We start from the raw sequence: 26,200 nt of genomic DNA, 5'->3' as shown, positions 1-26,200 counted from the left end.
TGGTCAACAAATTGACTTCTTTGCCCTTGCTATTCATTAGGAAATAGCAAATTGACAAATTCTTTCTGGTGCCCTTTATCTTTCTTTCTCTCTTGAAATTGTATCAACAGGTTCTAAATCCAAATAGTAGTCATTTTTTTATGTGTTTCAAGACTAGAAGTGTAGAGGGAAAAATAATGCAGAGAGATAATAAAAATGATAATGAAAAATCTATATATTTCAGAGCATATAAACTAGGTTAAATCACTGATCATTCTATGCAAGAGACTTCTAGCTAATCATACTGCAAAGACTTTATGCTTTGCTTTGCTTTGTATTATTTTATGTAAAAGTCACACCTGGTGGTGCTTGAAGGCCCAAGGCAACACCACAATGGTGGGGACCCTGCAAGGCCTTACACATGCAAGGGAACTATGTGCTCACCACAGAGCTATCTTTCCAGGCCTGAGATCAGTTTCTTTCATTTATGACTCCTCATGACAGAAGCCTTTGATGTTTTGGATTTAAGCCTCTGATGTTTTGGATTTAGTTGAGACTTACTGCATTCATTCATTTTATTGTTGACATTTACTTGATCTTTTAGTCTATTATCTTTTATATTTGCTTAATAGTTTTTTTGTCCACATTTTTTATTTTTTATAATAAATTTATTTATTTTTAATTAATGAATCACAATGAGGGTACAGTTACGGATTTATACACATTTGTGCTTATGCTTCCCTCATACAAAGTTCGGGAACCCATCCCTTCACCAGTGCCCATACTCCACCACCAGTAAACCCAGTATCCCTCCCATCCTCCCCAATCCCATCTCCCCCCACCCCACCCTGTCACTGTGGCAGGGCATTCCCTTCTGTTCTCTCCCTCAAATTAGCTGTTGTGGTTTGCAATAAAGGTGTTGAGTGGCCACTGTGCTCAGTCTCTAGCCCTCATTCAGCCCGCAACTCCCTTCTCCCGAATGGCCTTCGACTACATTATAGTTGGTGATCCCTTTTATCCACAACACTTTCCTGTTTGTTCAAGAAAAAAGAATGCCAGTTGCTTAGACCCTGAGAGTTAAGTTCTGTGGGTCTTCTCTTTCTTTCTGGTTCTCTTACCATGTTATCTTTATGCCTTCTGAAACTTGGCCTAGTTTTGGATTAACTAGATGTGTTAGCATCTGTTTCTTCTGGGTAGGTAGTTTGATTATAAATCTTCAATATTTAAAATATGCTAGCATGCAATTAAATAACTGTCTCAACAGAAGGTGAGTGGGAAACTTTGATCTTTGGTGACTCAAATTCCAAATTTGCTTGTGCATTGCTGCATTTGTGACTAATGTTTTATGAGACAACCAAGCTAGATATAACTCCAATGGGGGGAAGGTCAATGATATGACCCAAAACATGGAATAAATAGAAATGCTTTTCATGTCATCACAGAACTGTTACTATACTGACATGTCAATAGAGCATATGTTAAGTCTATTTAATAGGCATCCGAAAGCTAGGCTCAAAGGATATTACAATTAATATTTTAAGAACACAGAGAAACATTTAATAAAATGTTATTATACAGTTTAATAGAAAGACTGCATCCATAAAAATTAAGGTATTTAACTTATTTGTTCATGTAGTAAATATAAATATATTCTACTTCTGAGTAATTACTAATATAGATAATATATAGAGAATAAGAGTTTTGGATAATAGTTACTGGGAAATTAGCATTGCTATTAAGGTATGTTTATTTAAACTGAAAATGACTCTAAGCCTGTTTTAAAGTAGAAACTTAAGAATATAAAAATACTAATCCATTATATTACCATTTGACATCAAATACTGGTAGATTATAAAGCAAAATCTCTTATATTCTAAGAATCATTAACTTAAATATTGGTGAGTTTATAACAGTTTTCATATTTATAAAATGAAATTATTTCTATAAATATTTTGTAAGATTATATTCATCAATGAAAAATTAGAGTTTAAAATATTTCAAAATCTTTAAGAAATGATTATTCACTGCATCGTCATCCCATTGCTCACCAATTTGCTCGAGTGGGCACCACTAATGTCTCCATTGTGAGACATTATTGTTATTGTTTTTGGCATATCAGATACGCCACGGGTAGCTTGCCAGACTCTGCAGTGTGCGTGAGATACTCTCGGTAGCTTGTAGGGCTCTCCAAGAGGGGCAGAGGAATCAAACCCGGGTCTGCCATGTGCAAGGCAAATGCCCTACCTGCTGTGCTATCACTTCAGCCCAAGAAATGATTATTACTTAAAATAATTTTCCTTTAGGTAAACTTTTGCTCATACTTAAGTGACAAACTTCTAAAGATAGTTTTAGAAGAACCTAAAATGCTATAATTACTATTCTTTCTATTGAGGAAGACACACTTTAAACAATTAATCACAAAATCAAATTTGTAATTACAGAATTTAATAGGCATGTGTAATTTCTATGAGTCTGGGGATGCTTCCTGAAAAAGCAGCATTGAAATTTAGGTCTTAAGGTCAGTTAACATAAATTACAGAGTGGAAAGTAGAGAGAATTGTGAATTCTTCATTGAAAGATAAGCATAAGAGAACCTCTGTGAAAACTAGAGAATGTTTTTTATGTTACTTACCAAAAATTATATTTTCATTTCTGTATATATCTTTATATTTCAGCAACTGTTTTCATTTTTATATTTTAATTCAGCATTATTTGACACTTTTTAATATTTTTAATGAATTGCCATGAGATATTATGAATCACCACTAATAAATGTATTAGTCTTAATAAATGAACCACAATAGTGTAGAGATGGCTTAAAAGGGAGCTGAAGGAGAGAATTATGAAGACAAATTATGACCTTTGGATGTAAGACCTAAGCTTTAGAAGGTGGGGATTTGCATCCTTGTTAAGTACTAAAAGTAAAAATGTTGATCAAGGCTTTAAAGGGGCTGAATGTCTGGGGAGGTGGGGGGAAGGGGGAGGTATATCGTGATTCTTGGTGGTGGAATATGTGCACTGGTGAAGGGATGGGTGTTTGAGCATTGTATAACTGAGACTTTAACCTGAACGCTTTGTAACTTTCCACATGGTGAATTAATAAAAGAATTAAAAAAAAAAAAGAAAATATCACACTAGTCATGAAATCATAAGGATTGACAGTCCAAATTGGTATTTAGGAGACTATTGTAGTGCTTGTGAAAAATGTTGCTGTCTTGGCCTAAGGTATTTGAAATAAAAAGGTACAGAAGTCAGTGGATCAAAATAATATTTTAAAATGAATCTTAAAAGCCTTCTAGTGAATTGGATATAAAATATGTGCTTAAGAATTAATCAAAGGATAAAACTATTTTGTGTGACTAAAAGTGTGGTGCTCCATTAAATAAATTGGAAAGACAAGAAAACCAGTAAAAAAAAAATAAAGGGGCTGAATGAATATAACCTGAAGGAAATTTATCATTATTTATTTATTTTTAAATCATACTGTTGAGTAAAAAATACATTAACTTTGGTGAAAGATGGAGCTGGATAGTGTCTAGATTTCATGTGTGTGAATCTTGTGTGTGAGAATCATGTGTGTGAATAGCTGACAGAAAAAAGGACTAAGTTTAGGTGGGAAATAGAGGAGTTTGGATTTGGATATTAAGGCATTTTGGTGGTCAAATTGATATTAGTGTAGTAAGATTACTTGATTAGTATAACCAGTCTAAGTCTAAGTTAAGAAAAGTATCTATTTGTGAGCATTAATTATGGAATGTCACCAAATGTATAAACTCTAATTTTTTATATTTAATTTTCCTTTGCAGTCAGGAGACAAAGAACTCACCCTTACGTTCTGGACTAGATTGTGCCCATTTTTCCTATTGCCTAATGATCTTTGCATATTGCTTTTTTGGTATAATTAATAATCTGCTTATCTTGTTCAGGTGCATTCTTAGAACCACATAGCAACTAGTTTCTATAGGAGAAATGTTGCATAATAATTAAAACTCTCTGGTGCTGGATGTACTGATATCTAAGCCTGGTTCTGTTCGTTACTGTTTTCATATTCAATAGTTTGCACCCCTGTGCTTTAGTTTGCTTATGCCAAAAACAGATGACGGTAATTATTTAGCAGGATTGTTGAGAGGGTTCAATAGATTAATATCTGTAGATCCAGTGCTTAATACCCTATAAGTAAACCATTAATATTATATACTGCTGCTGTCTGTATGTATGGCCTTAGAGACTCTGGGGAAGAGGGAAGGAACATTCTTTTGAGTAGATATAATTGAGGCACAACATAAAGGGTCACCAACTATGTCTTGGAGTTGCTGTGCATCAACTTTAATTTCTTTTCCTTTCACCTATATAACAGCAGGTGCTGCTGAGTAAACGTTTAGCAAGTTTTCCTTACCGGTGAGCAGATTTCTTAAATACAAAGATGCTTTCATGGTGATAGCTTCTCTCCTGCTGTGCTTAGCCTCTTTGCCTCTTTGTGCCCTATAACTACTGATGCTCCTGCACTCCCCCTGCTCAAAGAATTTGATTAACATCATCCCTGCTCCATCCCATATTTCTTTTTAATTGCTCAATGCACAGAATTGGCCTACACCAAGGTGGAAAATATTCTGCTTAATTGCAGTACCAAGAATCATACCTTTGGACCTTGTACTCATCATTATAAAAATGAAGAACTGGAGATATAGTACAGGGCTTAAAGTACTTGCCTTCATATAGCAGATCCTTGGTCCAATTCCCTGTTTGATCTCTGGCATCACATATGGTCTGTAGAATGCTGTCAGGAATAATTCCTGAGCACAGAGCCAGGAGTAAATATGAGCACCACCAGGTGTAATCTAAAACCAACAACTAACCAAACAAAAAGACCCAGAAAAGTCTTTATTATATATAAGATTTTTATTTGTAAATGACCACACTAAATATATGCTTATTACAAACAAATTTTGCCTAAAAATTCCTTAAGAATTTTTATATTCTTATAAAAATATGGAAATAATATAGGGGTTAAAGTACTTGACTTGCATGAGACAAACCCCAATTTGATCCCAAACACTGTATCTGATACCCTAATATTGCAAGAGGTAATCCTTCCATTCCCCACCCACCCCCCCACACACACACTTTCTTAATTTCTCAAAGTTATTCAACATTACCTATCTTTAATTATAAATCTAAATTACTCAGGTCAACAAATTTTTATTCTATGTAAGTGTGTAAGTGTGAGAGTGACCAGGTAAATTATTTGGTCTCTTCTGTAGCTCTCTAGTGTAGCCTTTGAAGTGCAGTACTTGTGTTTCTGTGTATTTCTGTCAACCTGATGCCCCTGCTGCATAATGTTAAATCTGTATTGTATGCCTCATGATTTTTAGCTAGTTCATTTAGCTGTGTTTCCCTGAGGTTGACGGAATGAGGAGTTAATATCCTTAGCTCTCTAACAGCAGGCATTGCAAAGGATCATGCCTGTCTCTGATGTTACTGGCTCTCAAGCCACGCTGCAAGAAATATTACAGGCAACAGATAGTTTCATTTTCAATTTAGAGACCCATTATTTGAGGTTTACAGGCCATTCCTAATTCTGAGTCAAGAATTTATGGTTTGTTCTGGCGATTATCATCAGAGCAATCTCCTGCAGTTCAGCTCTGCTTCATCGGTAGCTTTGCACTGTTTTATCAGTCTTCCCTCATGTCTGGAACTGACATATAGCACCGCGTCCAAATCACCCCAGCTCATAGAGGCTTGGTTTATGACTCCCAGATGTCTGTCTTTCCTGCTGGGTAGGCAGGTTCACTGTTGGAGTGAAGTGGAGAGTTGACCCTTGGGAAAGAGAGCAGTGGTCAAGCAAACAAATAATGAAGTCCTCTGAACCAAACTAGATGATGTTATTTATTAGGTTAAATTTACTGAGCTTTGCTCAGCGCTGCCTATTAATGAACTACAGGTGTTACCTTACATTTGTAACATGAAAAATGACATATTCACTTTCTGAAGAAATGGTAAAATAGCAGCAGTAACTACTCCAAACGCATAAGCACATTTTACATGGTTAGTTTATAGATCTTTATTTTTTGCATTTCCAGTGTGTAGTTTTGCCTGTCAGATATGCTGGTGTTCTCTAGGCTGTGTTCAGTAGAGTTAACTAGAGTCTATTGAAGGATCAGAGAAATTTCTGCTACGTAGGAATCATTCAGAATATCGGCATATTTTAGAGAATGTGGTAGCACGTAAATCTATTGTGTGTATCAACAAATGATATTTCATTTTAAGTCTTGCTGGTTAGAGTGACTTTTTTTGCCAACAGATCCTAGTTATTTTTGTGTTTTCAATATGGCTTGTCACTGACCTATTCCAGAAGAGGAGAAGGAGGGAATCTAAAAAAACTAGACAGGGTACTGGTTTGCTCATGAAAAGGACTTGGTATTCCTTCTTCACTAATTGTTCATCACTTCCCTGAGAATTCACCTTCTGCCACAGGAGTGACATGCAGAGAGAACAATCCCGAAGCTCCAGGGCTGTGAATGTGTCTTCCTGTCTACTTCCAATCCCACTCCCAAGAATGTTACTAGTTGTGACAATAGACAGGAAATTTTCCTCTACTAGATTTTCTCGAAAGGAATGAAATAAAAATCATATTGCTTATCGGGAGAATGAGAAGGCAGTATCTCCAATAGTAATATTTGGTACAGAAAGAACATATCTGAAAGGGGTTCCCCAAGAGTTCTATTCTTAAACACCCCATTTTACAGAAGTGCAAAACTGATCAACATAGACTTCGCTCTTTATCCAAGTTGTGGGAATTAACATAACTAGAATATCAGAAAAGCTGATAAAATATAGGAATAATATTTCTCTTCTCTTAGAAATATCTTAATTTACAAAATTTAAATTATAAGGAATGTTAGTTCTCATTAATTTATTTTTTAAGGAAAGTGTTCATGTGTTGTTCTTATAAAGCACAGTTTATTTTTCTAATTTTCCTCTATGCCATAGAATCTGAAACTCTGAATTATGAATGTTGAAAATGCTAAAGAGAGCAATGCTTGAAAGTGTTTATTTTAATCAGTAAAAAATACATTTAAGTTTCTTATTTTATATTTTTAAAAGTAAATATGTCTGGAAAACATTACAATTGCTGTTGAAAGCGTAATCAGAAAAATGGAAATATGTATGTTTGGCCAAATTTTATATGTATAGGCCATAAAAAAAAAAACTTTGTTAAATAGTATGTTGCCAAAACTCTGTAAAGCTTACTATTGCTTTGACTTGACTTAGTTTAATTGCACTATGAAAATCTGACTTAGGAAACAAAAAGAGAGGAAAATAGATTTAAGGAACTGTAGGAATGACAGATGATAAAATTTTAATGAGTTTATTATTGTGCACTCTACCTCCCAAATAGCATAGACTGAGAGAGAGAAAATTATTAGAGAATAGAAGTTCTATTTAAAATATGTAAGAAAATTTATTTGGTATGTGTATAATACCATATAATTGTTTATTAGACTCGGTAATGGTTTTTGAATATGATAAATAATGTCTGCTCAGAAAACTTAAGGCATAATAGGCAACATAAAGTATTGCATCTCCCAGTCTTACAGATATTCTGATATTTGCATATGCACATATATGCTAGGATCTAGCAGTGTCAGTGAAGAGATGTTAGAAATTGAAATACCAGTAAGACATAATGCATAATTTAACCATTAGTTGAAATTAGAGGTTTTGTAGATTTGTCCTAGAATTCTGTGCTTCATTTATATTTGACTATTCTGAAGATCATATATTTTAAGACTGGGTGTCTTATGTAACAAGCTCTATAATTTTCTAATGACCATAAAATAATCCTCTTAAAGTAAAATATTTAATGATTCATATATTCATTTGTTCACTTATTGGGAAAATGATTTTCAAATCAATAAATATTGAATATTGGTCCTGGCCAACCACTATTGGGTAAAATAATAGTGAATGAAATTGTTTATGAGCTCACACTTAGTGCTGTTATAATTTTTATTTTTGACAATAAATGTAATTTACTCAATGTCAGTTAACAAGATTTCTGCACTATATTTCTCATGAGCATACATTTTTAATTAATTACCACAACAATTGCTAAAACAAGTATTTGTCATTCTTATCTAAGATATTAGTAGACTGACACCTTACATAGCTGGCACATGGTCACTGTTTATAAATAAGATTTAAATATCTACTTGATTTAAATACTATGTCAATTTTTAACATGTTACTTTAAACACAATACAGTTGTTATAAAATGTACCAAAGATATAAAATGTATTCCTTAGTCAATAAGTGGAGTTTCAAAAATTATAGATATTATTATAATTTCTGTTTATATGCCAACAGATGCCTACCCATTGTGCTTGTGAGATAAGACAGATTTTTCATTTCATTGTTTTAAACCAGTAATATCCAAAGATAAATAATTATCCAAATTGTTAGAAACAATCACAAACACATACAAATATGCTGTTGGGATTAATTACTTTTTATTTTTTTCAATATAAAATATAAACATGATGACATCAACAAGTAGATATTTTATAAAAGAAATTGCAAAATCTTTAACATAAAAATGGAAATACTGTCAGATTTAAAAATGATATTTATGGTTAATCATTCAGTTACCTCTGGTTTGAGTCCTAAAACAAATACTTGGGATGTTTTAATTCAATGTTTTCAATAATGACTTGAACCTTAATAAAAGCCCCATGTTTGAATATAGTCCAGTCATTTAATCTAACTATAGCATGGTTTATAGAAATAGTCACTGATGGGGCTGAAGCTATAGTACAGCAGATATGGTGTTTTCCATGCACATGGCTGACCCGGGTTCGATTCCTAACATCTCATATGGTCCCCTGAGCACTGCCAGGAGTAATTCCTGAGTACAGAGCCAGGAGTAACCCCTGTGAATAGCTGGGTATTACCAAAAAGCCAAAAAAAATTTAGTCACTGATGACAATTTCTAAAACTCATTATAGAAGGTATCATAAGTTTAGTTTAATGTCAGATTACTAAAATTTATAAACTCTGTCTAAACTTTATCCTAAGAACAATGTTATTTCCAGAGTTTCAGGCCTGGGCTGAGGACAAGAAATTCTAAAAGAAGGGGGAAAGTGAAGGTAGGGAATGAAACATATTATCACAAAACATAACAGTAAAGTAGAAATAGGGAAAACCCCTGTTGTTTGGGGGAAATAGTTTTAGGTGACTTCTGATGCAAATAGTTTTTTAAAACTACACACTGAAAATGGAGTGACTCTTTGCATCAGAACATTTATAGGACTGGTTCTAATGCATGGCATCATCTTTTAATGAAGAAGCAGTGATTTGGGGCCATTTCAGATGGGAAGAAGGTGAGTAATATCACAAGTAAAACATTTTGAATTTTATTGTGCTGCAAACTCATGAATATTTCTTTTATGTTTGGTGTCTATCTGCTGAAATTCTACAGTCTCCCATAAATATCTCTGGTCTGATAAAGCATGTAACAGTTTGTGATGTTGTGTTCTTTAGTACTTGACAAAATGCTTATTAGACTATATATCAAAAGAAAACTCTGGCACCGCACAATCTTAGGACTGGGAAAAAAACTTATAAAGGTCATTCAGTGCAGTGACCTTTTTTAAATAGATGTGCAGAATAAGGACAAGAAAGGTGACTCAACATAAGGTCACCAGCTTATTTCAGAACTGCCATTTTCTGATTCATAGATTAGATTTCCTCCTTATAATCAAGTTTCTCTTCTTGAAGGAAATATTAATAATAGTTTGAGTAAAAGCAATTTCAATAAGCTAATAATTAACATTATGGAAGAATGGATGTTAATTACTTTTGTTTAAAATGTACACACTGAGTTTATTAATAAAATTTAATTTATTTGTTATTAATAAAAGTGTGGGCAGGTAGATATTTTTCCATTTGTTTATGTTAGCTTATCCAGAAACTGAGTGACAGCACTAGATTCTAAGATTGAGTTTAAGTTTAAACTTCTGACTTAAAAATGAATTACATTATAAATTGAAATTGTCAAAAGGCTTTACACATATCATAACCAAAATATTTAGATACAATAGAAGTACAGATGTATAAAAGATAATGTATTTAATTTGTGTATTTTATTTTTTATTTTTATTTTGAGATTGAGAAGAGTTAGAAAAGATGATCTAGAGAGGAGGCATTTGAGGAAACTTGATAATTATCTGGTTAAGAGAATAGGGTTTTCCAGAATAAGGATTTAGTATTTCAAAAAGGAAAGAGAATTCAGTCACCTGATAATGTTCAGGAAATGTATTTGTTAATAATGATAGTAATATAATTGACTAGTATAACTGCTATATTTCTTAAGCTCTCACTGTTAGCCACACCCATACACACTTCATTTTATTTCTCATAATAACCCTATGGTTGTGATATGATCTCTATTTACTAGGTAAGGAAGTTAAAGCTTCAAAAAGATTAAGCCACTTGTCCAAGAACACATATTGTCAAGTGAGGGAACATAGATTCAACCAAATTTTAATTGATCACACAAACATCTATGCTATTCTGCTCATTTTCAAGAAATGTCTTTTTAAAAAAATTTTAATTTTATAAAGTAGTTCACAATATTTGATCACATTTAATATTCAGCACCAACCCCACCACCATTACACCTTCCCACCACCATATTTCGGGTGTTTCCATCCCGAACCCCAATCCCTGCCCCAAAGCAGAACTGAAATAATATATTTCTCTCTAAGGTTGATTTCTCCTATTTTGAATCTTATCAAATGTGGTACGGTACTCTTGGAGTATGTGTAGGGTGTGTCCTATGAAGTGTTGTGGCCGCCTGGTCCAGGAAAAGGTTCACTCATGTTTGCGGCTTGGCCCAAGAGTGTGGAGAACGGCCATGAGAAGGTTGAGTTCTGGTGGTTTTCAGCTGCCAGGGCTGGGTCCCTTGGGGCAAGGAGGGCTCTCACCCACCCCCCTCTGGGGCGAACCAAGTGGAACAACCTGGCACAAGATCTGGTGGCATGGTTATGGTGAACCATATGATCCCTTCCGGAAAGAAGGACATCGAGAGATTTCTATAATTATAAAAATACCATTGTGGGTTTAAGTTCCAGCTTATTCAAGTTGCGTGGTAGTGTGGTAGATAAAACCTGAGATAAGTCCCAGCTAAATTTAATCTAACCACTTAACTGAGTTTCCTCCTGTGGCAAGATATTTAAATTCTCTGAGTCCCAGTCTGCAAACTGTGAGGAATTACTGTGAATGGCATCTGAGACTATACATATGAAGTGACTCACTTAAAAATATTTGACAAACATTGGTTGCCCATAGCTGATTTTCACCAATTCCATCTCACTTGGGGTGGCACCTTTCTTTCACAAACAATACAAAAGTTCAATACACTTATAATTTTCAGTATATTTCCTTTTGATAGTATAATCATTCTATCCTTATACATTTATTTTTCAAAACCTGTTTAAAGTTTGAGAGTTAAGTTTTTTAGCTTCTGTAAGTTTTCTTATCATAGCACAGAGATTGCTTCTAAAACTTCTTAAGCTACATTGCCAGTGTATTTCTGTAAAATATTTTATTTTTTGTGCTTATCTATGTGTATATCTTTTGTCTTTTCCCTCCTTCCTTCCCTCTTTCCCTCCCTCCCTCCACCCCTCCCTCTCTCCTTCCTTTTTTCCTTTTTCCCTTTTTTCTTCCTTCCTTCCTTCCTTCCTTCCTTCCTTCCTTCCTTCCTTCCTTCCTTCCTTCCTTCCTTCCTTCCTTCCTTCCTTCCTTCCTTCCTTTCTTTCTTTCTTTCTTTCTTTCTTTCTTTCTTTCTTTCTTTCTTTCTTTCTTTCTTTCTTTCTCTCTCTCTTTCTCTCTCTTTCTTTCTCTTTCTCTCTTTCTCTCTCTCTTTCTCTCTTTCTCTTTCTCTCTCTTTCTCTCTCTCTCTTTCTCTCTTTCTCTCTTTCTCTCTTTCTTTCTTTCTTTCTTTCTTTCTTTCTTTCTTTCTTTCTTTCTTTCTTTCTTTCTTTCTTTCTTTCTTTCTTTCTTTCTTTCTTTCTTTCTTTCTTTCTTCCTTCCTTTTTCCTTTCTCTTTCTTTCTCTTTCATTTTCCCTTTATTTCCTCTTTATTTCCCCTTTTATGACTTTTGGGGTACTCCTGGTGGTAATCAGATACTTCCACCTAGTACTCAGGGGCAATGCAGTTGTTCTGCATACAAAGTATGCGGCCTGCTGAACTCTGGCATGGCCCCATATGTTTCTTTCATGCCTAAAACAAACAAAAAAGTGCAATAGAATCTGTGTGTATGTGTTGAACATAAAGTATTTTAAAAGCTATTTCTACACGAAGCTATGTTAAAGACTTATTTTATGTTTACCATGAGCTTAATATTTCTTATTTAAAGGAAATGTGCCATTTTAATCACAAATCATGAATCACAAAATCCCGTTGATTGTCGATTTCTCAAGTGGGCTCAGTAACCTCTCCATTTGTCCTAGCCCTGAGATTTTAGAAGCCTCTCTCCACTCCGGCCTCCCAACAGTGCTGCATTGGAGGCTCTTTCAGGGTCAGGGGAATGAGATCCAGCTTGTTACTGGCTTTAGCATATGAATACACCGTGGGAAGCTTGCTAGGCTGTCCCATGTGGGCAGGAACCTCTCAGTAGCTTGCTAGTATCTCCCAGAGGGAGGAGTAGGTTATAAGATATCGAGCGAGCGGCAGCTTTCTGGCCTTGAGCTTCTGGGAGCTTACTTTTAAGTCTCTGGATGCTGGCCGTTGATGGGATTACACACAGCTGGGGTTCCTCTGCCAGTACCTTCACACGTGAGGCTTATCCGAACGTGTGGAGAGGGGCCTCGAGCATGGCTGTGGATAGGTTCTGGTGGTCTTCGGCCTCCGGGAGCTCTGCTTGGGGCAGGGAGGGAAGCTGGAGCCCATCCCCTCAGAGGGGCCCTGGGGAAGACAGCCAGGTGTGCGGGCAAGAGACTCTCTGCCATTTTAATAGGTTGAATAAATTGACACTTATTTATAAAACACAGCAAAACAACAGCAAAAGCAGTTGTGTTTTTGCTGTTTAAATGGCACATAGGTTTGAGGCCAGAGAGATAGTATAACAAGAAGATGCTTGCTTTGCACGAGGACAAGCTGGGTTTGATCCCTACCATCCTGTCTTGTCCCCCTGAGCACCACCAGGAATGACTCCTGAGTGCAGAGCCAGGAGTAACCCCTGAGCATCGCCAGATATGACCCTAAAACAAAACAATAAATAAGTTCCAATTATTTGGAATGGATTCCCGTCCCATGGGAATATTTTAGTTTGATTATGAGTTTGATAAATGTACTTTTGATTTAAACCACATCCCTTAGTGCTTCAGAGTTTGTAGTTCTTCTTTTTTACTTTTTCCTGATGTTAGCATCATGGCCTTCCTAGTTCAAATGTCTTTTATTTGTGCCACTGCAGATTTATATCACGAAGAGAAGTTTCTAACACATTTTCATTGGTTGTTTAAACAAGTCATTGTACAATAAAAAAGCACATATTTATTCTATAATTCAGTTTTAGTGATCATGTTCTCTTCATCAAATTTTCAAGTTAGAAAAGTTCAGAATGGGCAACTCTTTGCTTGATGGGTGTGGAAATTAAGCACCAGAATTGTGTTATGGGATTTTCCAAAGAGTTCCTATGTTGTTTTTCCTCTCTTTATTTCCCTACAAATAAATGTTGTGCACTTGTACATATGAAAATCACTTAATTTCAATATCATGAGGAATGAATCACATGTAAGTAATTTATCTTCCTCAACAATCGTAGAGGATGGGATCCAGAAGGTTAGTATATGGATTAAATCACTTGTATGTGGCCCGCCCAGGTATTCACCCATGACCCGGACAGGAGTGATCCCTGAGTGCACACCCTGAGCACCAAAAGCAAAGATTAAAAATATTATAGAGAGCAAAGTGAGTTCCGATGTTTAACCGGATGCTAATGACGTGAGCTTTCCAGAGTCCTCCAGCAGTTCCACACCTGAAATCATTGCACTCATATGACAAAGTCTTGACCTGGCTTTGCCTTTTTGAAATCGCTATTTCATTTTGCAGCTCCATTACCTAGTTATCATTGCAGCTGGAAGCCTGAACTCTGCCCCAGATTGTTCTCTTTTCTTTGCTTTCCCTGTATCTGCTAGCCATCATCCTATCCAAAATGCTACGGAGTCCTTAGTTCTGTCTGTTCCCTTCACCCCAACAGCCAGTGCAGTAACTTGAGCAAGTTTTATCTCTGTTCTGTATTGTCGCTAAGATTATTTAACTGTTATATCTGTCTCCTCAAATGCATTGCATGGACCAAACTTCAATCAGATTGATCTGTATGTGTCATTCACCTGCTTAACTTCTCTGACTCCCAGATATCATTTAGTTCTTTACACAGTAAAACTTTCAAGGCTGTTGTCTGTTCTCTCATTTTTAGGTGATGCAGGTGGAGGGAGGGTGTCCCCAGCAATGTTCTCTTCCTTCCTTCCTCCCTCCCTCCCTCCCTCCCTCCCTCCCTCCCTCCCTCCCTCCCTCCCTCCCTCCCTCCCTCCCTCCCTCCCTTCCTTCCTTCCTTCCTTCCTTCCTTCCTTCCTTCCTTCCTTCCTTCCTTCCTTCCTTCCTTCCTTCCTTCCTTCCTTCCTTCCTTCCGTTTCTTAGTTCTCTCTTTCTTTTCTTTCTTTCTTTCCCTTTTTCTTCCTTTTATGGCTTTTGGGAGCAAAACAGCCTGTTGGTATAGTTCAATGATGCCCAAGCCCTGCAATGAGGTACCACTCAAACTAGATATTCTGGAAGCCATCAGGGATAACCTCTGCTGTGCTCAGGGGCCCTTGGAGTGGCAAGTATCAAACATGGGGCTTCGCACATGCAAGGCATCATTCCACCCTTGTGAGTTATCTCCTTAGCCTTTACATCTTTAAAAAAAAGCCTATCAAATACTCTTTAAGGACCTGTGCATTTTCTTTTTTTTTATTTGCAAGATTAACAACCTTCATTCAACCAATGTTAATAGATAACCCTGACTAATTCCACTTCATAAAAACTAATACTTAAGGAAATTTCTGTGAAAAAATTTGTACAATCTTATTTTCCAGCTACTTTTCTTTCTAGATAAATCAGAAAATCAATTTAATGTGTATTTAAATCTGATTTTCTTTTTTTTAAAAAAAATTATTGAATCATCGTGAGATAGTTACAAGCTTTCATGTTTGAGTTACAATCTACAATGATCAAACACCCATCCCTTCACCAGTGCACATTCCTCACAACCAATATCCCCAGTATACCCCCCTTCCCCACCCTCTCCCTGCCTCCATGGTAGACAATATTCCCCATACTCTCTCTCTACTTTGGGGCTTTATGGCTTGCAACACAGATACTGAGAGGTTATCATGTTGGGTCCATGCTTTCAGCACTCATCTCCCATCCCGACTGATTCCTCCAGCCATCATTTTTTTAGTGATCCCTTCTCTATTCCATCTGCCTTTTCTCCTCCGCTCATAAAGCAGTCTTCCAACTATGGGGCAATCCTTCTGGCCCTTATCTCTACTGTCCTTGGGTGTCAGCCTCATGTGATGTTATTCTATACTTCACAAATGAGTGCGGTCCTTTTATGTCTGTCCCTCTCTTTATGACTCATTTCATTTAGCATGATACTCTCCATGTCTATCCATTTATAAGCAAATTTCATGACTTCATCTCTCTTAATAGCTGCATAGTATTCCATTGTGTAGATGTGCCAAAGTATCTTTAACTAGTCATCTGTTTTAGGACACTTGGGTTGTTTCCAGATTTTGGCTATTATGAACAGTGCTGCGGATGTCATTTTTACTGTGCTTTTTTGCATCCTCGGGATATATTTCCAGAAGTGGTATTCCTGGGTCATATGGAAGCTCAATTTCTAGTTTTTGAAGGACTGTCCATGTTGTTTTCCAGAAAGGCTGTACCAGTCGACATTCCCACCAACAGTGAAAGAGTGTCCCTTTTTCCCCACATCCACACCAGCACTTGTTGCCTTTGTTCTTTTGAATGTGTGCTAGTCTCTGTGGTGTGAGATGATATCTCATTGTTGTTTTGATTTGCATCTCCCTGATGACTAGCGATGTGGAGCATTTTTTCATGTGCCTTTTGGCCATTTGTATTTCTTTTTTGAAGAAACTTCTGTTCATTTCTTCTCCCCATTTTTGGATGGGGTTGTAGGTTTTTTTCTTACACAATTCTACTAGTGTCTTGTATATACTGTATATTAATTCCTTATCAGATGGGTATTGGGTAAATATTATTTCCCATTCTGTGGGCTCTTTCCATATTTTGGACCTGTGCATTTTCTCAGACCATCTCTGTCCCCTGCACTGTAGCTCTGTCATCCCCTTGTTCATTAATTTGCTTGAGCATGCACCAGTAACGTCTCCGTTGTGAGACTTGTTACTATTTTTGGCATATCGAATATGCCACGGGGAACTTGCCAGGCTCTACCATGCTGTCAGGACACTCTCAGTAGCTTGCCCAGCTCTTCAAGAGGGAGGAAGGAATCGAACCTGGGTCAGCCACATGCTCGGCAAACGTTCTACCCGCTGTACTATTGCTCCAGTCCATATAAGGATACCTATAAAAAAATAGAAACGCATGCAGAAGATATGTGATGATGTATGTTTGCGGGCTCTCAGGGCCCCTCCTCTCTCTCTCTCTCTCTTTCATTCTCTCTCACCACTCACATTCAGCATTCAGTGATTCAGTGCTCTTGAGCCACTGTGTATGGACTGAATCAGGATGGCTCCTCCTTTGTGCTCTTCTTCTGCATGTGCCGCTGTGCTCTCTTCTGTCTGTCTCTCTATCTCTGACTCTGTCTCTGTAGTCTCTCCTCTGGTCACTTCCGATCGCTCTTCTTCTGATCTCTCTCTCTGTAGCACATAGCTTGAGAAAACCCTTCCTGAAAAAACCCTAGCCTGAAATAACCCTAACCCTTGAGAACTGCTGTTTGGCCCATTCCCATCCCGCCACCACCACGAAGTCAGTAACTATAGAATACAAGACATGCAAAAGATTTTCCATTTGCAGAGTTTCTGAATTGTAATTTTATTGCTAAGAAAACAAAGGACAAATCAAGGAATTTTATTTGCCATTGATGAGTAAACACAGTAACATATGACATTAGGCTTTGAACCCCAGGATTTATTAGTGTGTGTATGTGTGTATGTGTGTGTGTGTGTGTGTGTGTGTGTGTGTGTGTGTGTATTATCAACAACAAAGCAAAGGGTTTTTGGGAAAAAAGGAAGAACTAATTAGAACTTTACTAGAGACCAAACACTTTGGTGTTTGGTGTTTCTGTTATTGCTCCCCTGTTTAATTCTTTTCTTTCTTTTGCTTTTTGGGTCACACCTTGTGATGCTCAGGGCTATGTCCTGGTACTGCACTCAGGAATCACTCCTGCCAGTGCTTGGGGAACCATATGGGATTCTGGGAATTGAACCTCGGTCAGCCGCGTGCAAGGCAAATGCCGTACCCATTGTGCTATAGCTTCAGCCCTGCCCCTGTTTAATTCTTATCCATTTGAAAGGTGACTTGCATGAAAATAGAAACTGTATATGTGAGTGAACAAATAAAGATATGTTTTAGAAATATGCTGTTCAACATACCTTTCTGAAATGAGACAAATTCTCTTTATCTGTGCTGTACAACTCAGTAACCAATAGACACATGTGACTATTGAGCATTTCAAATTAAGGAAGTGGATGATTGAATTTTTAATGTTATTTAGTTTTAATTAATTTACATTTCAATTTAAATTGCCACATGTGACTTGTGGCTATCATTTGCACAACATAGTGTTAGAAAGTTCTCCCCAGCAGGGTCCCAACAGGAAACAGATGGAACACTCAAATTAGGATAATTCAAGAAGAGTTTATTTATAAAGACTTTATCCAAATGTGTGGGCAGGTTTCATGGTATCACGAAAGTGAGTGCAATTAAGTATGGTTGGTTACATGGGAACAATAGTGAGACAGAATTAACCTAATGACTTGGAGTTAAGATTACAAGTCTGGATCACATTAGGACACTATTTGTTATAATGTGAATTAATTGCTGTAATGACTTTTCATTGAATGAAATCTGTGTTCAGAATCATAGTTTTCTTTAAAGTCTGTTTTCTCAGTGTGTTATTTTCTGCCACTCCACAATAAGTGGTACCTGTTCTACTAGCAGAGGTGTCCTGACTTAATGATGGCTCTTGTCAAGACTTCCTTTAAGGAGCATCCTCTCTTCTTCACATCTGGGTTGTAGGCAGACTCTGACTGTTATCTGTGGCTGTTTTTAATATTCTGCCCTTTCTGTCTCGTACGTCAGCACATACAATTCAACCTTCAGTCCTAGCTCATTGCATGATGATTTGTTAAGGCTTTGAAAACAGAAGGAATGAGGGCTTTTAAGCAGGATGGGGCTATTTCTCCTTGCTTTATTTATTTTTATGCCACACAAAAGGAATAAAGAGGCATAAAATGGCTTGACTGAAGCTAAATAAATCTGGATAAATAGAGCAAGGGCCTAATAAAAAGCTGGAGGTGAAAAAGAAGAAGGTTAGGGAGGGAGAGGAAAAGAAGTGGGAAGTTTTTATTTTCTGCAATGATAGGGGAATGTTTATTATTATCTGGAGTATAAAATGTCTTTTTAAACTAAGGTTAACTTTTTGGTAAAAATTAGGAAATTATCTTTATAGTCCTTATTGAATCTCTTATGCTGTCACTTCCTGTTATCATTTATTAAAGTTTTGTATACTTCTGCTGTTAACTCTGACAAAGCTGGCATCTTCTAGCTGTTGTGATGAATCATATCACAAAAATCTCATGAGATTTTATAACCAACAGCACCAACAATATTCTCCAATATTATTACTCATGCCCGTGTGTGTGTCTGTGTGTGTGTGTCTGTGTGTGTGTGTGGTGGGGGCACATGGGTGTGTGTAGGAGGTGTGGAAAAGCGAGTGTCTTCTTATCCACTCTGCCCCCTTTTGACAATCTCTACATTTAAATGAAAGGAGATGGAACGAAGAGCTAACATTTTGTGAAATAGACAATAAGGTTAGATTCTTTAGGTAAAGTTAGAAGCTATCTTATAGCCTATTGTGTATCTGTTTATGCATAGGTAAGTGGTGCTAAAATTTCCTCTGGAATCAAGTGAAACAACTTTTTGGTATATAGTAGGCCATTACAATGACTATAAAGAGTATTAATTAAGTTCTGAATCAAGTCAATGTCATTCAGTAAGTTCTGTGCAAGTTGGTATTGGGGCCCAAATAAAAATTCAAGATATATTTATAATAAAGACCTAAATTATGTAAATGTAAGGAACATTCACAAAAGCATTAGAGAGTTTCCAGAAAAGATCGAAAATAGAGAGTTGTGATTAACTTTTGAGCAGAATGGTTGAATATAGCTATAAAAACTGTAGAGGAGTAGGTAGAAAGGATTTCAATAGTTTTGGGAGATATTCAAGTCAGAGGTACATTATACTTTTAGAAGAGATAGAAACATATAGGATATTGTTACTACAAATTATTGTACTGGAGACTGTGGGAATTAAATTGTAGGTAAAGTGACTATAGGTATTCTTGATCTTCTTGTAAAGGAATCTTTCTACATGAAGTATATAGATTTATGGGATCGGATAGATAGCACATTTTGGAGTATAGGACATTAGATTTGCATGTGGTTTTATCCTTGACCCCCTTTTTGGTCCCTCAAGACCTGCCCAGAGTGATTCTCTGAGCACAGAGCAGTTAGTAAGCCCTGAGCACTGCCTGGTATGCCAAAGCCCTCATCCCTTAGAGAAAAATTATAAATTTATGTATGATATGATGCTTTCTGGTCTATGTTTTGCCTCAGTGTCCTTCAAGGTATCCCTGATGTTCATTCCTTCAGTTTTCAGCTGTTTAAACTTGCCTTCCTGATTTTCAAGGTCTCCTTTCAGAACCCTTTTCAGTTTATTAATTTAAATAGCAGCAATATTCCTAGAGGTGAATCGCATAATAATTTTTTCAATCTTTTATACACGATATCACTTAAAAAAAGTGTGATTAGATTCAATTCAATTGTCTCCCACAAAAGTAATATGTAGAAAATACCAACCAAGGTGACTCTCTATGTGCTTAATAGCCTAAAGATTTAGGTTAGGGAAAGAACTGTTCTGCTCAAAAAACGAAAAGGTGTTGCACAAATTATCTTAAAGAGCCAAAGACAGCATCAAGCTCTCAGTTGAAACAATTTGTTCTTGGAATATTGTCAGCTAAAATTGTGGTCAACTCTTGCAAATTGTATGAATTTGCACTGCATATTTTATTTAGTGCTTAGCAAAACTCCAATATGGCTCTGCATAACTTACAAAATACACCATGAAAATGACTTCAGAAACTCCCACAGAAGTTGACAAATTGGGCATCTAATGCTTTTAAGCTAATTGCATGCTTAGCAGCTAGAGTAGACTTGTTAAGAATGAAGATCAGAGTTTCTTGAAAATAGTGCTCTGCCTGCTGCTGCACTGAATACCACCCAGCCTTGTATCAGAAATGTTATGGAAGCTTCAAGAAAATAATATGAGCTTTAATCACCATTCTGCTTGTTTTTAAGTGAAGTGCTCATGAATCATATATAATATCCTGGAAGTTTTGAGACCTATTTTAGAATTTTCTAGCTGTATTTTTTTTTTTTTTGCTTTTTGGGTCACACTCGGCGATGCACAGGGGTTACTCCTGGTTCTACACTCAGGAATTACTCCTGGCGGTGCTCAGGGGACCATATGGGATGCTGGGATTCGAACCCAGGTCGGCCGCGTGCAAGGCAAACGCCCTACCCGCTGTGCTATCGCTCCAGCCCCTCTAGCTGTATTTTTAAAAAATTAATTATTATTATTTTTTGACTCACACCCGGCGATGCACAGGGGTTACTCCTGGCTCTGCATTCAGGAATTATTCCTGGAAGTGCTCCTGGGGACCATATGATATGCTAGGAGTCAAACCCGGGATGGCCGCGTGCAAGACAAACACCCTACTCATATACTATCACTCCAGTCCCTGTTTTTTATTTTAATGAACATTAGAAGTATATCACTAAGTGACAGTGTAATCTGATACTATTATTTGCATCTTTTTTTCTCTCTTGCAGACTGGAAAGAAGGAAAGGAGTAACACCCTAAATATTGCAATAGACAATATGTGCAAGAAGACCAGAGACCTTCGTAGACAGGTAAGGGAAAAGAGATTTGGAGATAGAAGCACCTTGTGGAATAAGATCTCTTTTTCCATTTCTGTAGTATTTCTTGGTTTTGTGCTTTGGAAATTAATTTGGAATACAAAAGAAAAGCTATAAGTATATCCTTTCCATATGTACATATCTAAGACTGCTTCGTGGCAATTGTAAAGTAGAAGAAAAGAGTATAACTTCAAGTCACACTGAGTTAAATTCAAATCCTGCTACTGCCCCATCAACTCTTTGATCCTGGAGTCACATTTATCCTCCCTGAGCCTCTTAACCTAAAACTCATTTAGTCAGGCACTGTGGGACTATGACGTTTAGTAGAAAGTTTATCTGTGCCTGGTAGAATGTAAGGTTTCAGGGAATGTTGGTAAATTGATTCTATTACTTTAAAAACTGAGTTTATTATCCAAATGCCTGCTACAAACTATTAATTCAGAGACCATACACATTTCCCCCTTTTATTTTTTCAAGAATGCTCCAAAGTTAATTTCTAAACAGAAATTGGATGGTTAGCTTTTGGTCATCAGGAACATAGTATTAAAAGGTATTTCATTATATAGTTTATAAATCTGGTACCATGCCACTGTTTAATACTTTCCTCTAAAATATGAATGGTTAGCCATTTTAATAACTTTGTTTTCATTCCTTTTCATTATTTAATAACTAGAGTTGCTTTACATATGAGACTTTAACTTAATCACCATAAATTCATAAAAGGGGGTGAAAGCTTTTCCACTATAAGTTTTTAATGCAACACATTAGTATAGTTTAATGGGAAAATTCAGTAAAATGGCCTGAATAATCTATATACTTATAAGTAAATTTATAAATGGAATAAATTGAGGTCCCCAACCAAGTTGGAAAAATTCCAGCTTTCCAAATGTATGACCTTACTGCAATTCTGTGTCTAATATCAGTTCTTATAATCATAGAATGTAGTAGTTGAAGGAATTTAGTACAATCTGTGCTCGGACATGGATGAGAAAACACATGGGCATTGGTGAAGTGACTTACCTGAGGAAGGGACATCATACCCAGAACCTACTTAGCACTCAGAACCACTGACCCTCAGGACCACTGGCCCCCAAGAGCATCCCCTTACTGGATGCAGGCCTTCTTCATCTTCAGGATTTCTATCTGTCCTACTAGTTCCTCATAGGACTTGAAAGACATTGTTGCTATGAGCAATCAACAATTGTATTTTTCACTCCTGTCTCCTTCCTCTATATTGTCTTTATCAATGTTATACATAAATAGCTCATCTACATCTATCCCTCCAAAGCTTTGGGAACCTTATTTGTCTTTAAAAAGTCAATATAAGGGCTAGAGCACAGTGAGTAGGGCATTTGCCTTGCACTCGGCCAACCGGGGTTGGATTCCCAACATCCCATATGGTCCCCTGAGTACTGCCAGGGTAGTTCTTGAGTGGAGAGCCAAGAGTAACTCTTGTGCATCACCAGGTTTCATTCAAAAAGCAAAAAGAAAAAAAAGAAAAGAGAATGTAAGCTATCTTTTGTGTATAAAATGTTGTGTAAGTTTAGCCAACAAAAATATAAGATTCCCAGTTAAATGTGAATTGTTATCATTTGAATACTGTGGCATAACAAGTCATCACAAACAATAGAAATAATTGTATAGTGTCTCTTGATTCTATGAATTGACAGGGGTCTAAAGGGTCATTTCTGTAATATTTCCACTTGTGGGCTGCCATGTAGTCACAGTCAAATGGTGTTTTTGCTCTGGTTTGAGGGGTGTATAAATTGAAGCCTCAGTCAACTTTGTGCTCCCTCTCTCCTTCTACTGTGTAAGCAATGAAGTGCTTCCATGAAGTTTCTCTTTCATGTAGGTTAGCCTGAATCGCTTACTTAATCTAATGCCATAGGAAGGAGAGATGGACACTGCCAGGCTTTTACTTCGAGCGTCAAAGTAATGCAATGTTGTGTCCTTCCTGTTCTAGAGATCTAAATAGTCACACACCTTGTTTCAGGTCAACATTAGAAAAAGCTCTAGTTCTCTGGGAGAAATGGCTTATGGTGCAGAAAGGGCTAGAATTATTCAGAGCTAATTTTGGAGGCATGTAAAGTTTTCATTGCGTTGAGATAGTTATGATTTGTTCTCAGCATCCTCACTTACCCTCCCCATGACTTCATTTTCAATTGTGATGTGTTTGCTTTGGGCATTAATAAAAGCTAGTTTAAACATCTACATGAGTCATCTCCACCCTTTCTTATTCTTGAGAATCTTATCACTTGGTCTCAAAAATATTTTATGTACACTTTCACACTGAAAACAGAAACCACCTATCTTTAGAATACTCTTCTTTGGATTATTCAATATATTTTTGGTTCTATAGTCTGTTTTTATTTATTTGATTTTAGTAACAAAATTAATAATATCTCAATAAATACTTCCCAGTTTTCTGTCCACTCATAGTAATTCCATTGCTTATTCATGTATTCCTATCAGCAACACAGAAAAAAATGTCAGTTCAGAAAATTATTCAATTTCTGTGATGATGAGATAGATTGTCTAAAAATATTTGGAGAAAACAAAATTATATATTTTTTGGGAAAAAAGATGAAATGTCCTTTGAGATATCCTAGCTTAACTTGTTTTAACACCTTGTTCTATGATTTTCTTCTTACTTGCCGTGCGAAAACAAAAACAAAAGTCTTTGGCATGGTGGTGTTCGTGGTTTTCAGGTTCTCCATAATGTTCTCTAGCTTAATGTCCAAGTTGTCCATTTTTATTCTTCTTCTTCTATTTTCAACTTCTCCTTTTCAACATATTAAGAGACTAACCCCTTCTTTGACCAAAAGTCTACTTCCTATGTGTAAATTTTTTATTACTTTATTCTATCGCCCACCCAACCACCCACCAATTCATCTCCCCCACATATGCATTTATAGACACATAGATAGTTCTACTTAGTAACTTTGTTTTTTCAATACTCCTATCAAACCTCTAATAGGATGAAGGTCAACATTAGTATAAATACTCTTTCATCCATAAACTATTTGCTACTTTCACAATCTGAAATGACTTACCTTCCCAGAGCATGTATGATATATAGTAATTCTTTTCTAACAATGACCATTTTGTTTAAATTTTATTTTTAATGTATTTTCCCTCCCACCAAATTTTATTATTGATAATATATATGACAACATTTTTCATATACTAAATGAGGTCCAATGCTCTCTACTGAGTATAGTCTAATTACAGATTTTTACCCCTCAAACAAGAAGTATTCTATTTTCTTAGCTTCTTAAATGAGTCAACTTACTAAACATCATCCAGCTAACAAATAAATTCAAAGTTTGAGAAGATTTATTCAGTTCCAGTCAAAATTTTTAGCCAACAAGTCAGGGGCTACACTTAGGACAAAATATAGGTTGCTATCCTTTCTTTGCATCATTCTCCTTATGAAATTTTAAATTATCATAAGATATTACTATTATATTGACACAGTAGATAAAAACTGAATATATTTATTCAGATTTTATTGAGTTGTGAAAGTCATATTTTACTATTTCAATTAAATATATGACATTAATAAACATAGATATAATTTTTTAGTTCCCTGAGCACTGTTTTCTAAATCACTTATACTTCTTTTCATTACTCTTCCTCTTGTGGCATCATCCTTTCTACTTCTTTATTTGGTTAGGGTAGGGAATAGTTCTTAGAGTTTTTACGTACAGTTTTCATTTTTTTTTAGTTCCAATTTCAGAGGAACATTTTATTTGAGATCTCAAACCATTTACATCAGAGGAAGTAGAAAAAATGATGCCCCAAAGCTTTTTATTAAACTGTGAAGAGAGAAGATAGAAAGCCCCATGGTTTGGTGCCTGAAATCTTTCATGCCAAGCTACAAAGAGGTATTTATTGAAAATGTATGCCTCTGAGCACTGTCAACTCCTACTGACTTATAGTGTTGTGACTTCTAAGGCTGTTCTATTTCTGCATTGTTTTACTGTATTACTTTTTAATTTAAAGGGAGTATAAGAATGGAATTTTCCATTAGGAAGAAAATTTCTATGCAAATAAATATTTTAGATTGTATTAGGTTGTATGCATACCTATAGATGTGTGTAATATTTGAGAGGAGAGTTAGGTTGCATCTGTTGGTGCTCAGGGGCTACTCCTAGGTCTTTGCTTGATGATACCTCCCTCCAAGTGGTGCTTGGGGATCATTTGGTACTTTCTATATGAAAAAAATTTATATGTATATAAGTCATATACAGCATATCATATATCATGTTGCATAAAATATTGATCCAGGTAAGAGTCTTAACTCCTATACTATTCATCTGGATTATCTTAATTTCAGTTCTTTTTATTTCATTTATCTTTAAAATCAGATATAAAACTGATTGTCTTCTTGAACTACTTTCATCAGACTCTTAGATTACTTTCATTGTGCTATTTAATAGCTCTCACTACTCCACTAGATTGTAAGGCACTATGAATTTTTATCTTACCATTTTCCACAGCACCTTACTTCTGTTTGGAAGACAAGGTCATGTTGCTCAAAAGTATTTGTTGAATTGAAAGCATAGGGAAGATTCAGGAGGTCCAGGGTATAAGTTTGTTTTATAGGAAGTTATTTATAGATCACTGATGTATTTATTTGAAAATTTGTCTTTTGGTTATTGGTCATTTGCTTTCTTCATTTTTCCTAGTCACTTCTTTAGTTTCTTTTTAGAGCTACTCTTTTACCTGTGTGACTTTTTGTTTTGTTCTGTTCTGTCTTGCAGTCATGCCTAGCTTTGATCAGGGCTAACTCCTAGCTCTGTAGCCAGGACTCATGCCTAGTGAGGGTCAGGGGAACATATGTGATGCTGAATCCTGCTCAACTGTTTGTAAGGGAAGCACCTCGCTTTCTATACTATATCCCTGGCCCCATTGCCAGTATGACTCTTACAAATTG

General features: G+C 36.1%; 1 protein-coding gene across 1 annotated transcript in view; it reads left to right on the top strand.

Annotated features, from left to right (window-relative positions):
- The window catches only part of CTNNA3 (catenin alpha 3), a 1,605,010-nt gene that overhangs the window by 816,921 nt on the left and 761,889 nt on the right, over positions 1-26,200 (top strand). The window contains exon 7 of the mRNA XM_004617094.3: positions 21,175-21,255. Within this exon, the coding sequence (XP_004617151.1) occupies positions 21,175-21,255 (81 nt within the window). The remainder of the gene's footprint in view (positions 1-21,174; positions 21,256-26,200) is intronic.

This window comes from Sorex araneus, chromosome 5 (assembly GCF_027595985.1).
Source record: "Sorex araneus isolate mSorAra2 chromosome 5, mSorAra2.pri, whole genome shotgun sequence".
Taxonomy (NCBI): domain Eukaryota; kingdom Metazoa; phylum Chordata; class Mammalia; order Eulipotyphla; family Soricidae; genus Sorex; species Sorex araneus.
The sequence above is the reverse complement of the archived record's forward strand: the minus strand, read 5'-3'. Positions and strand labels throughout refer to the sequence as shown.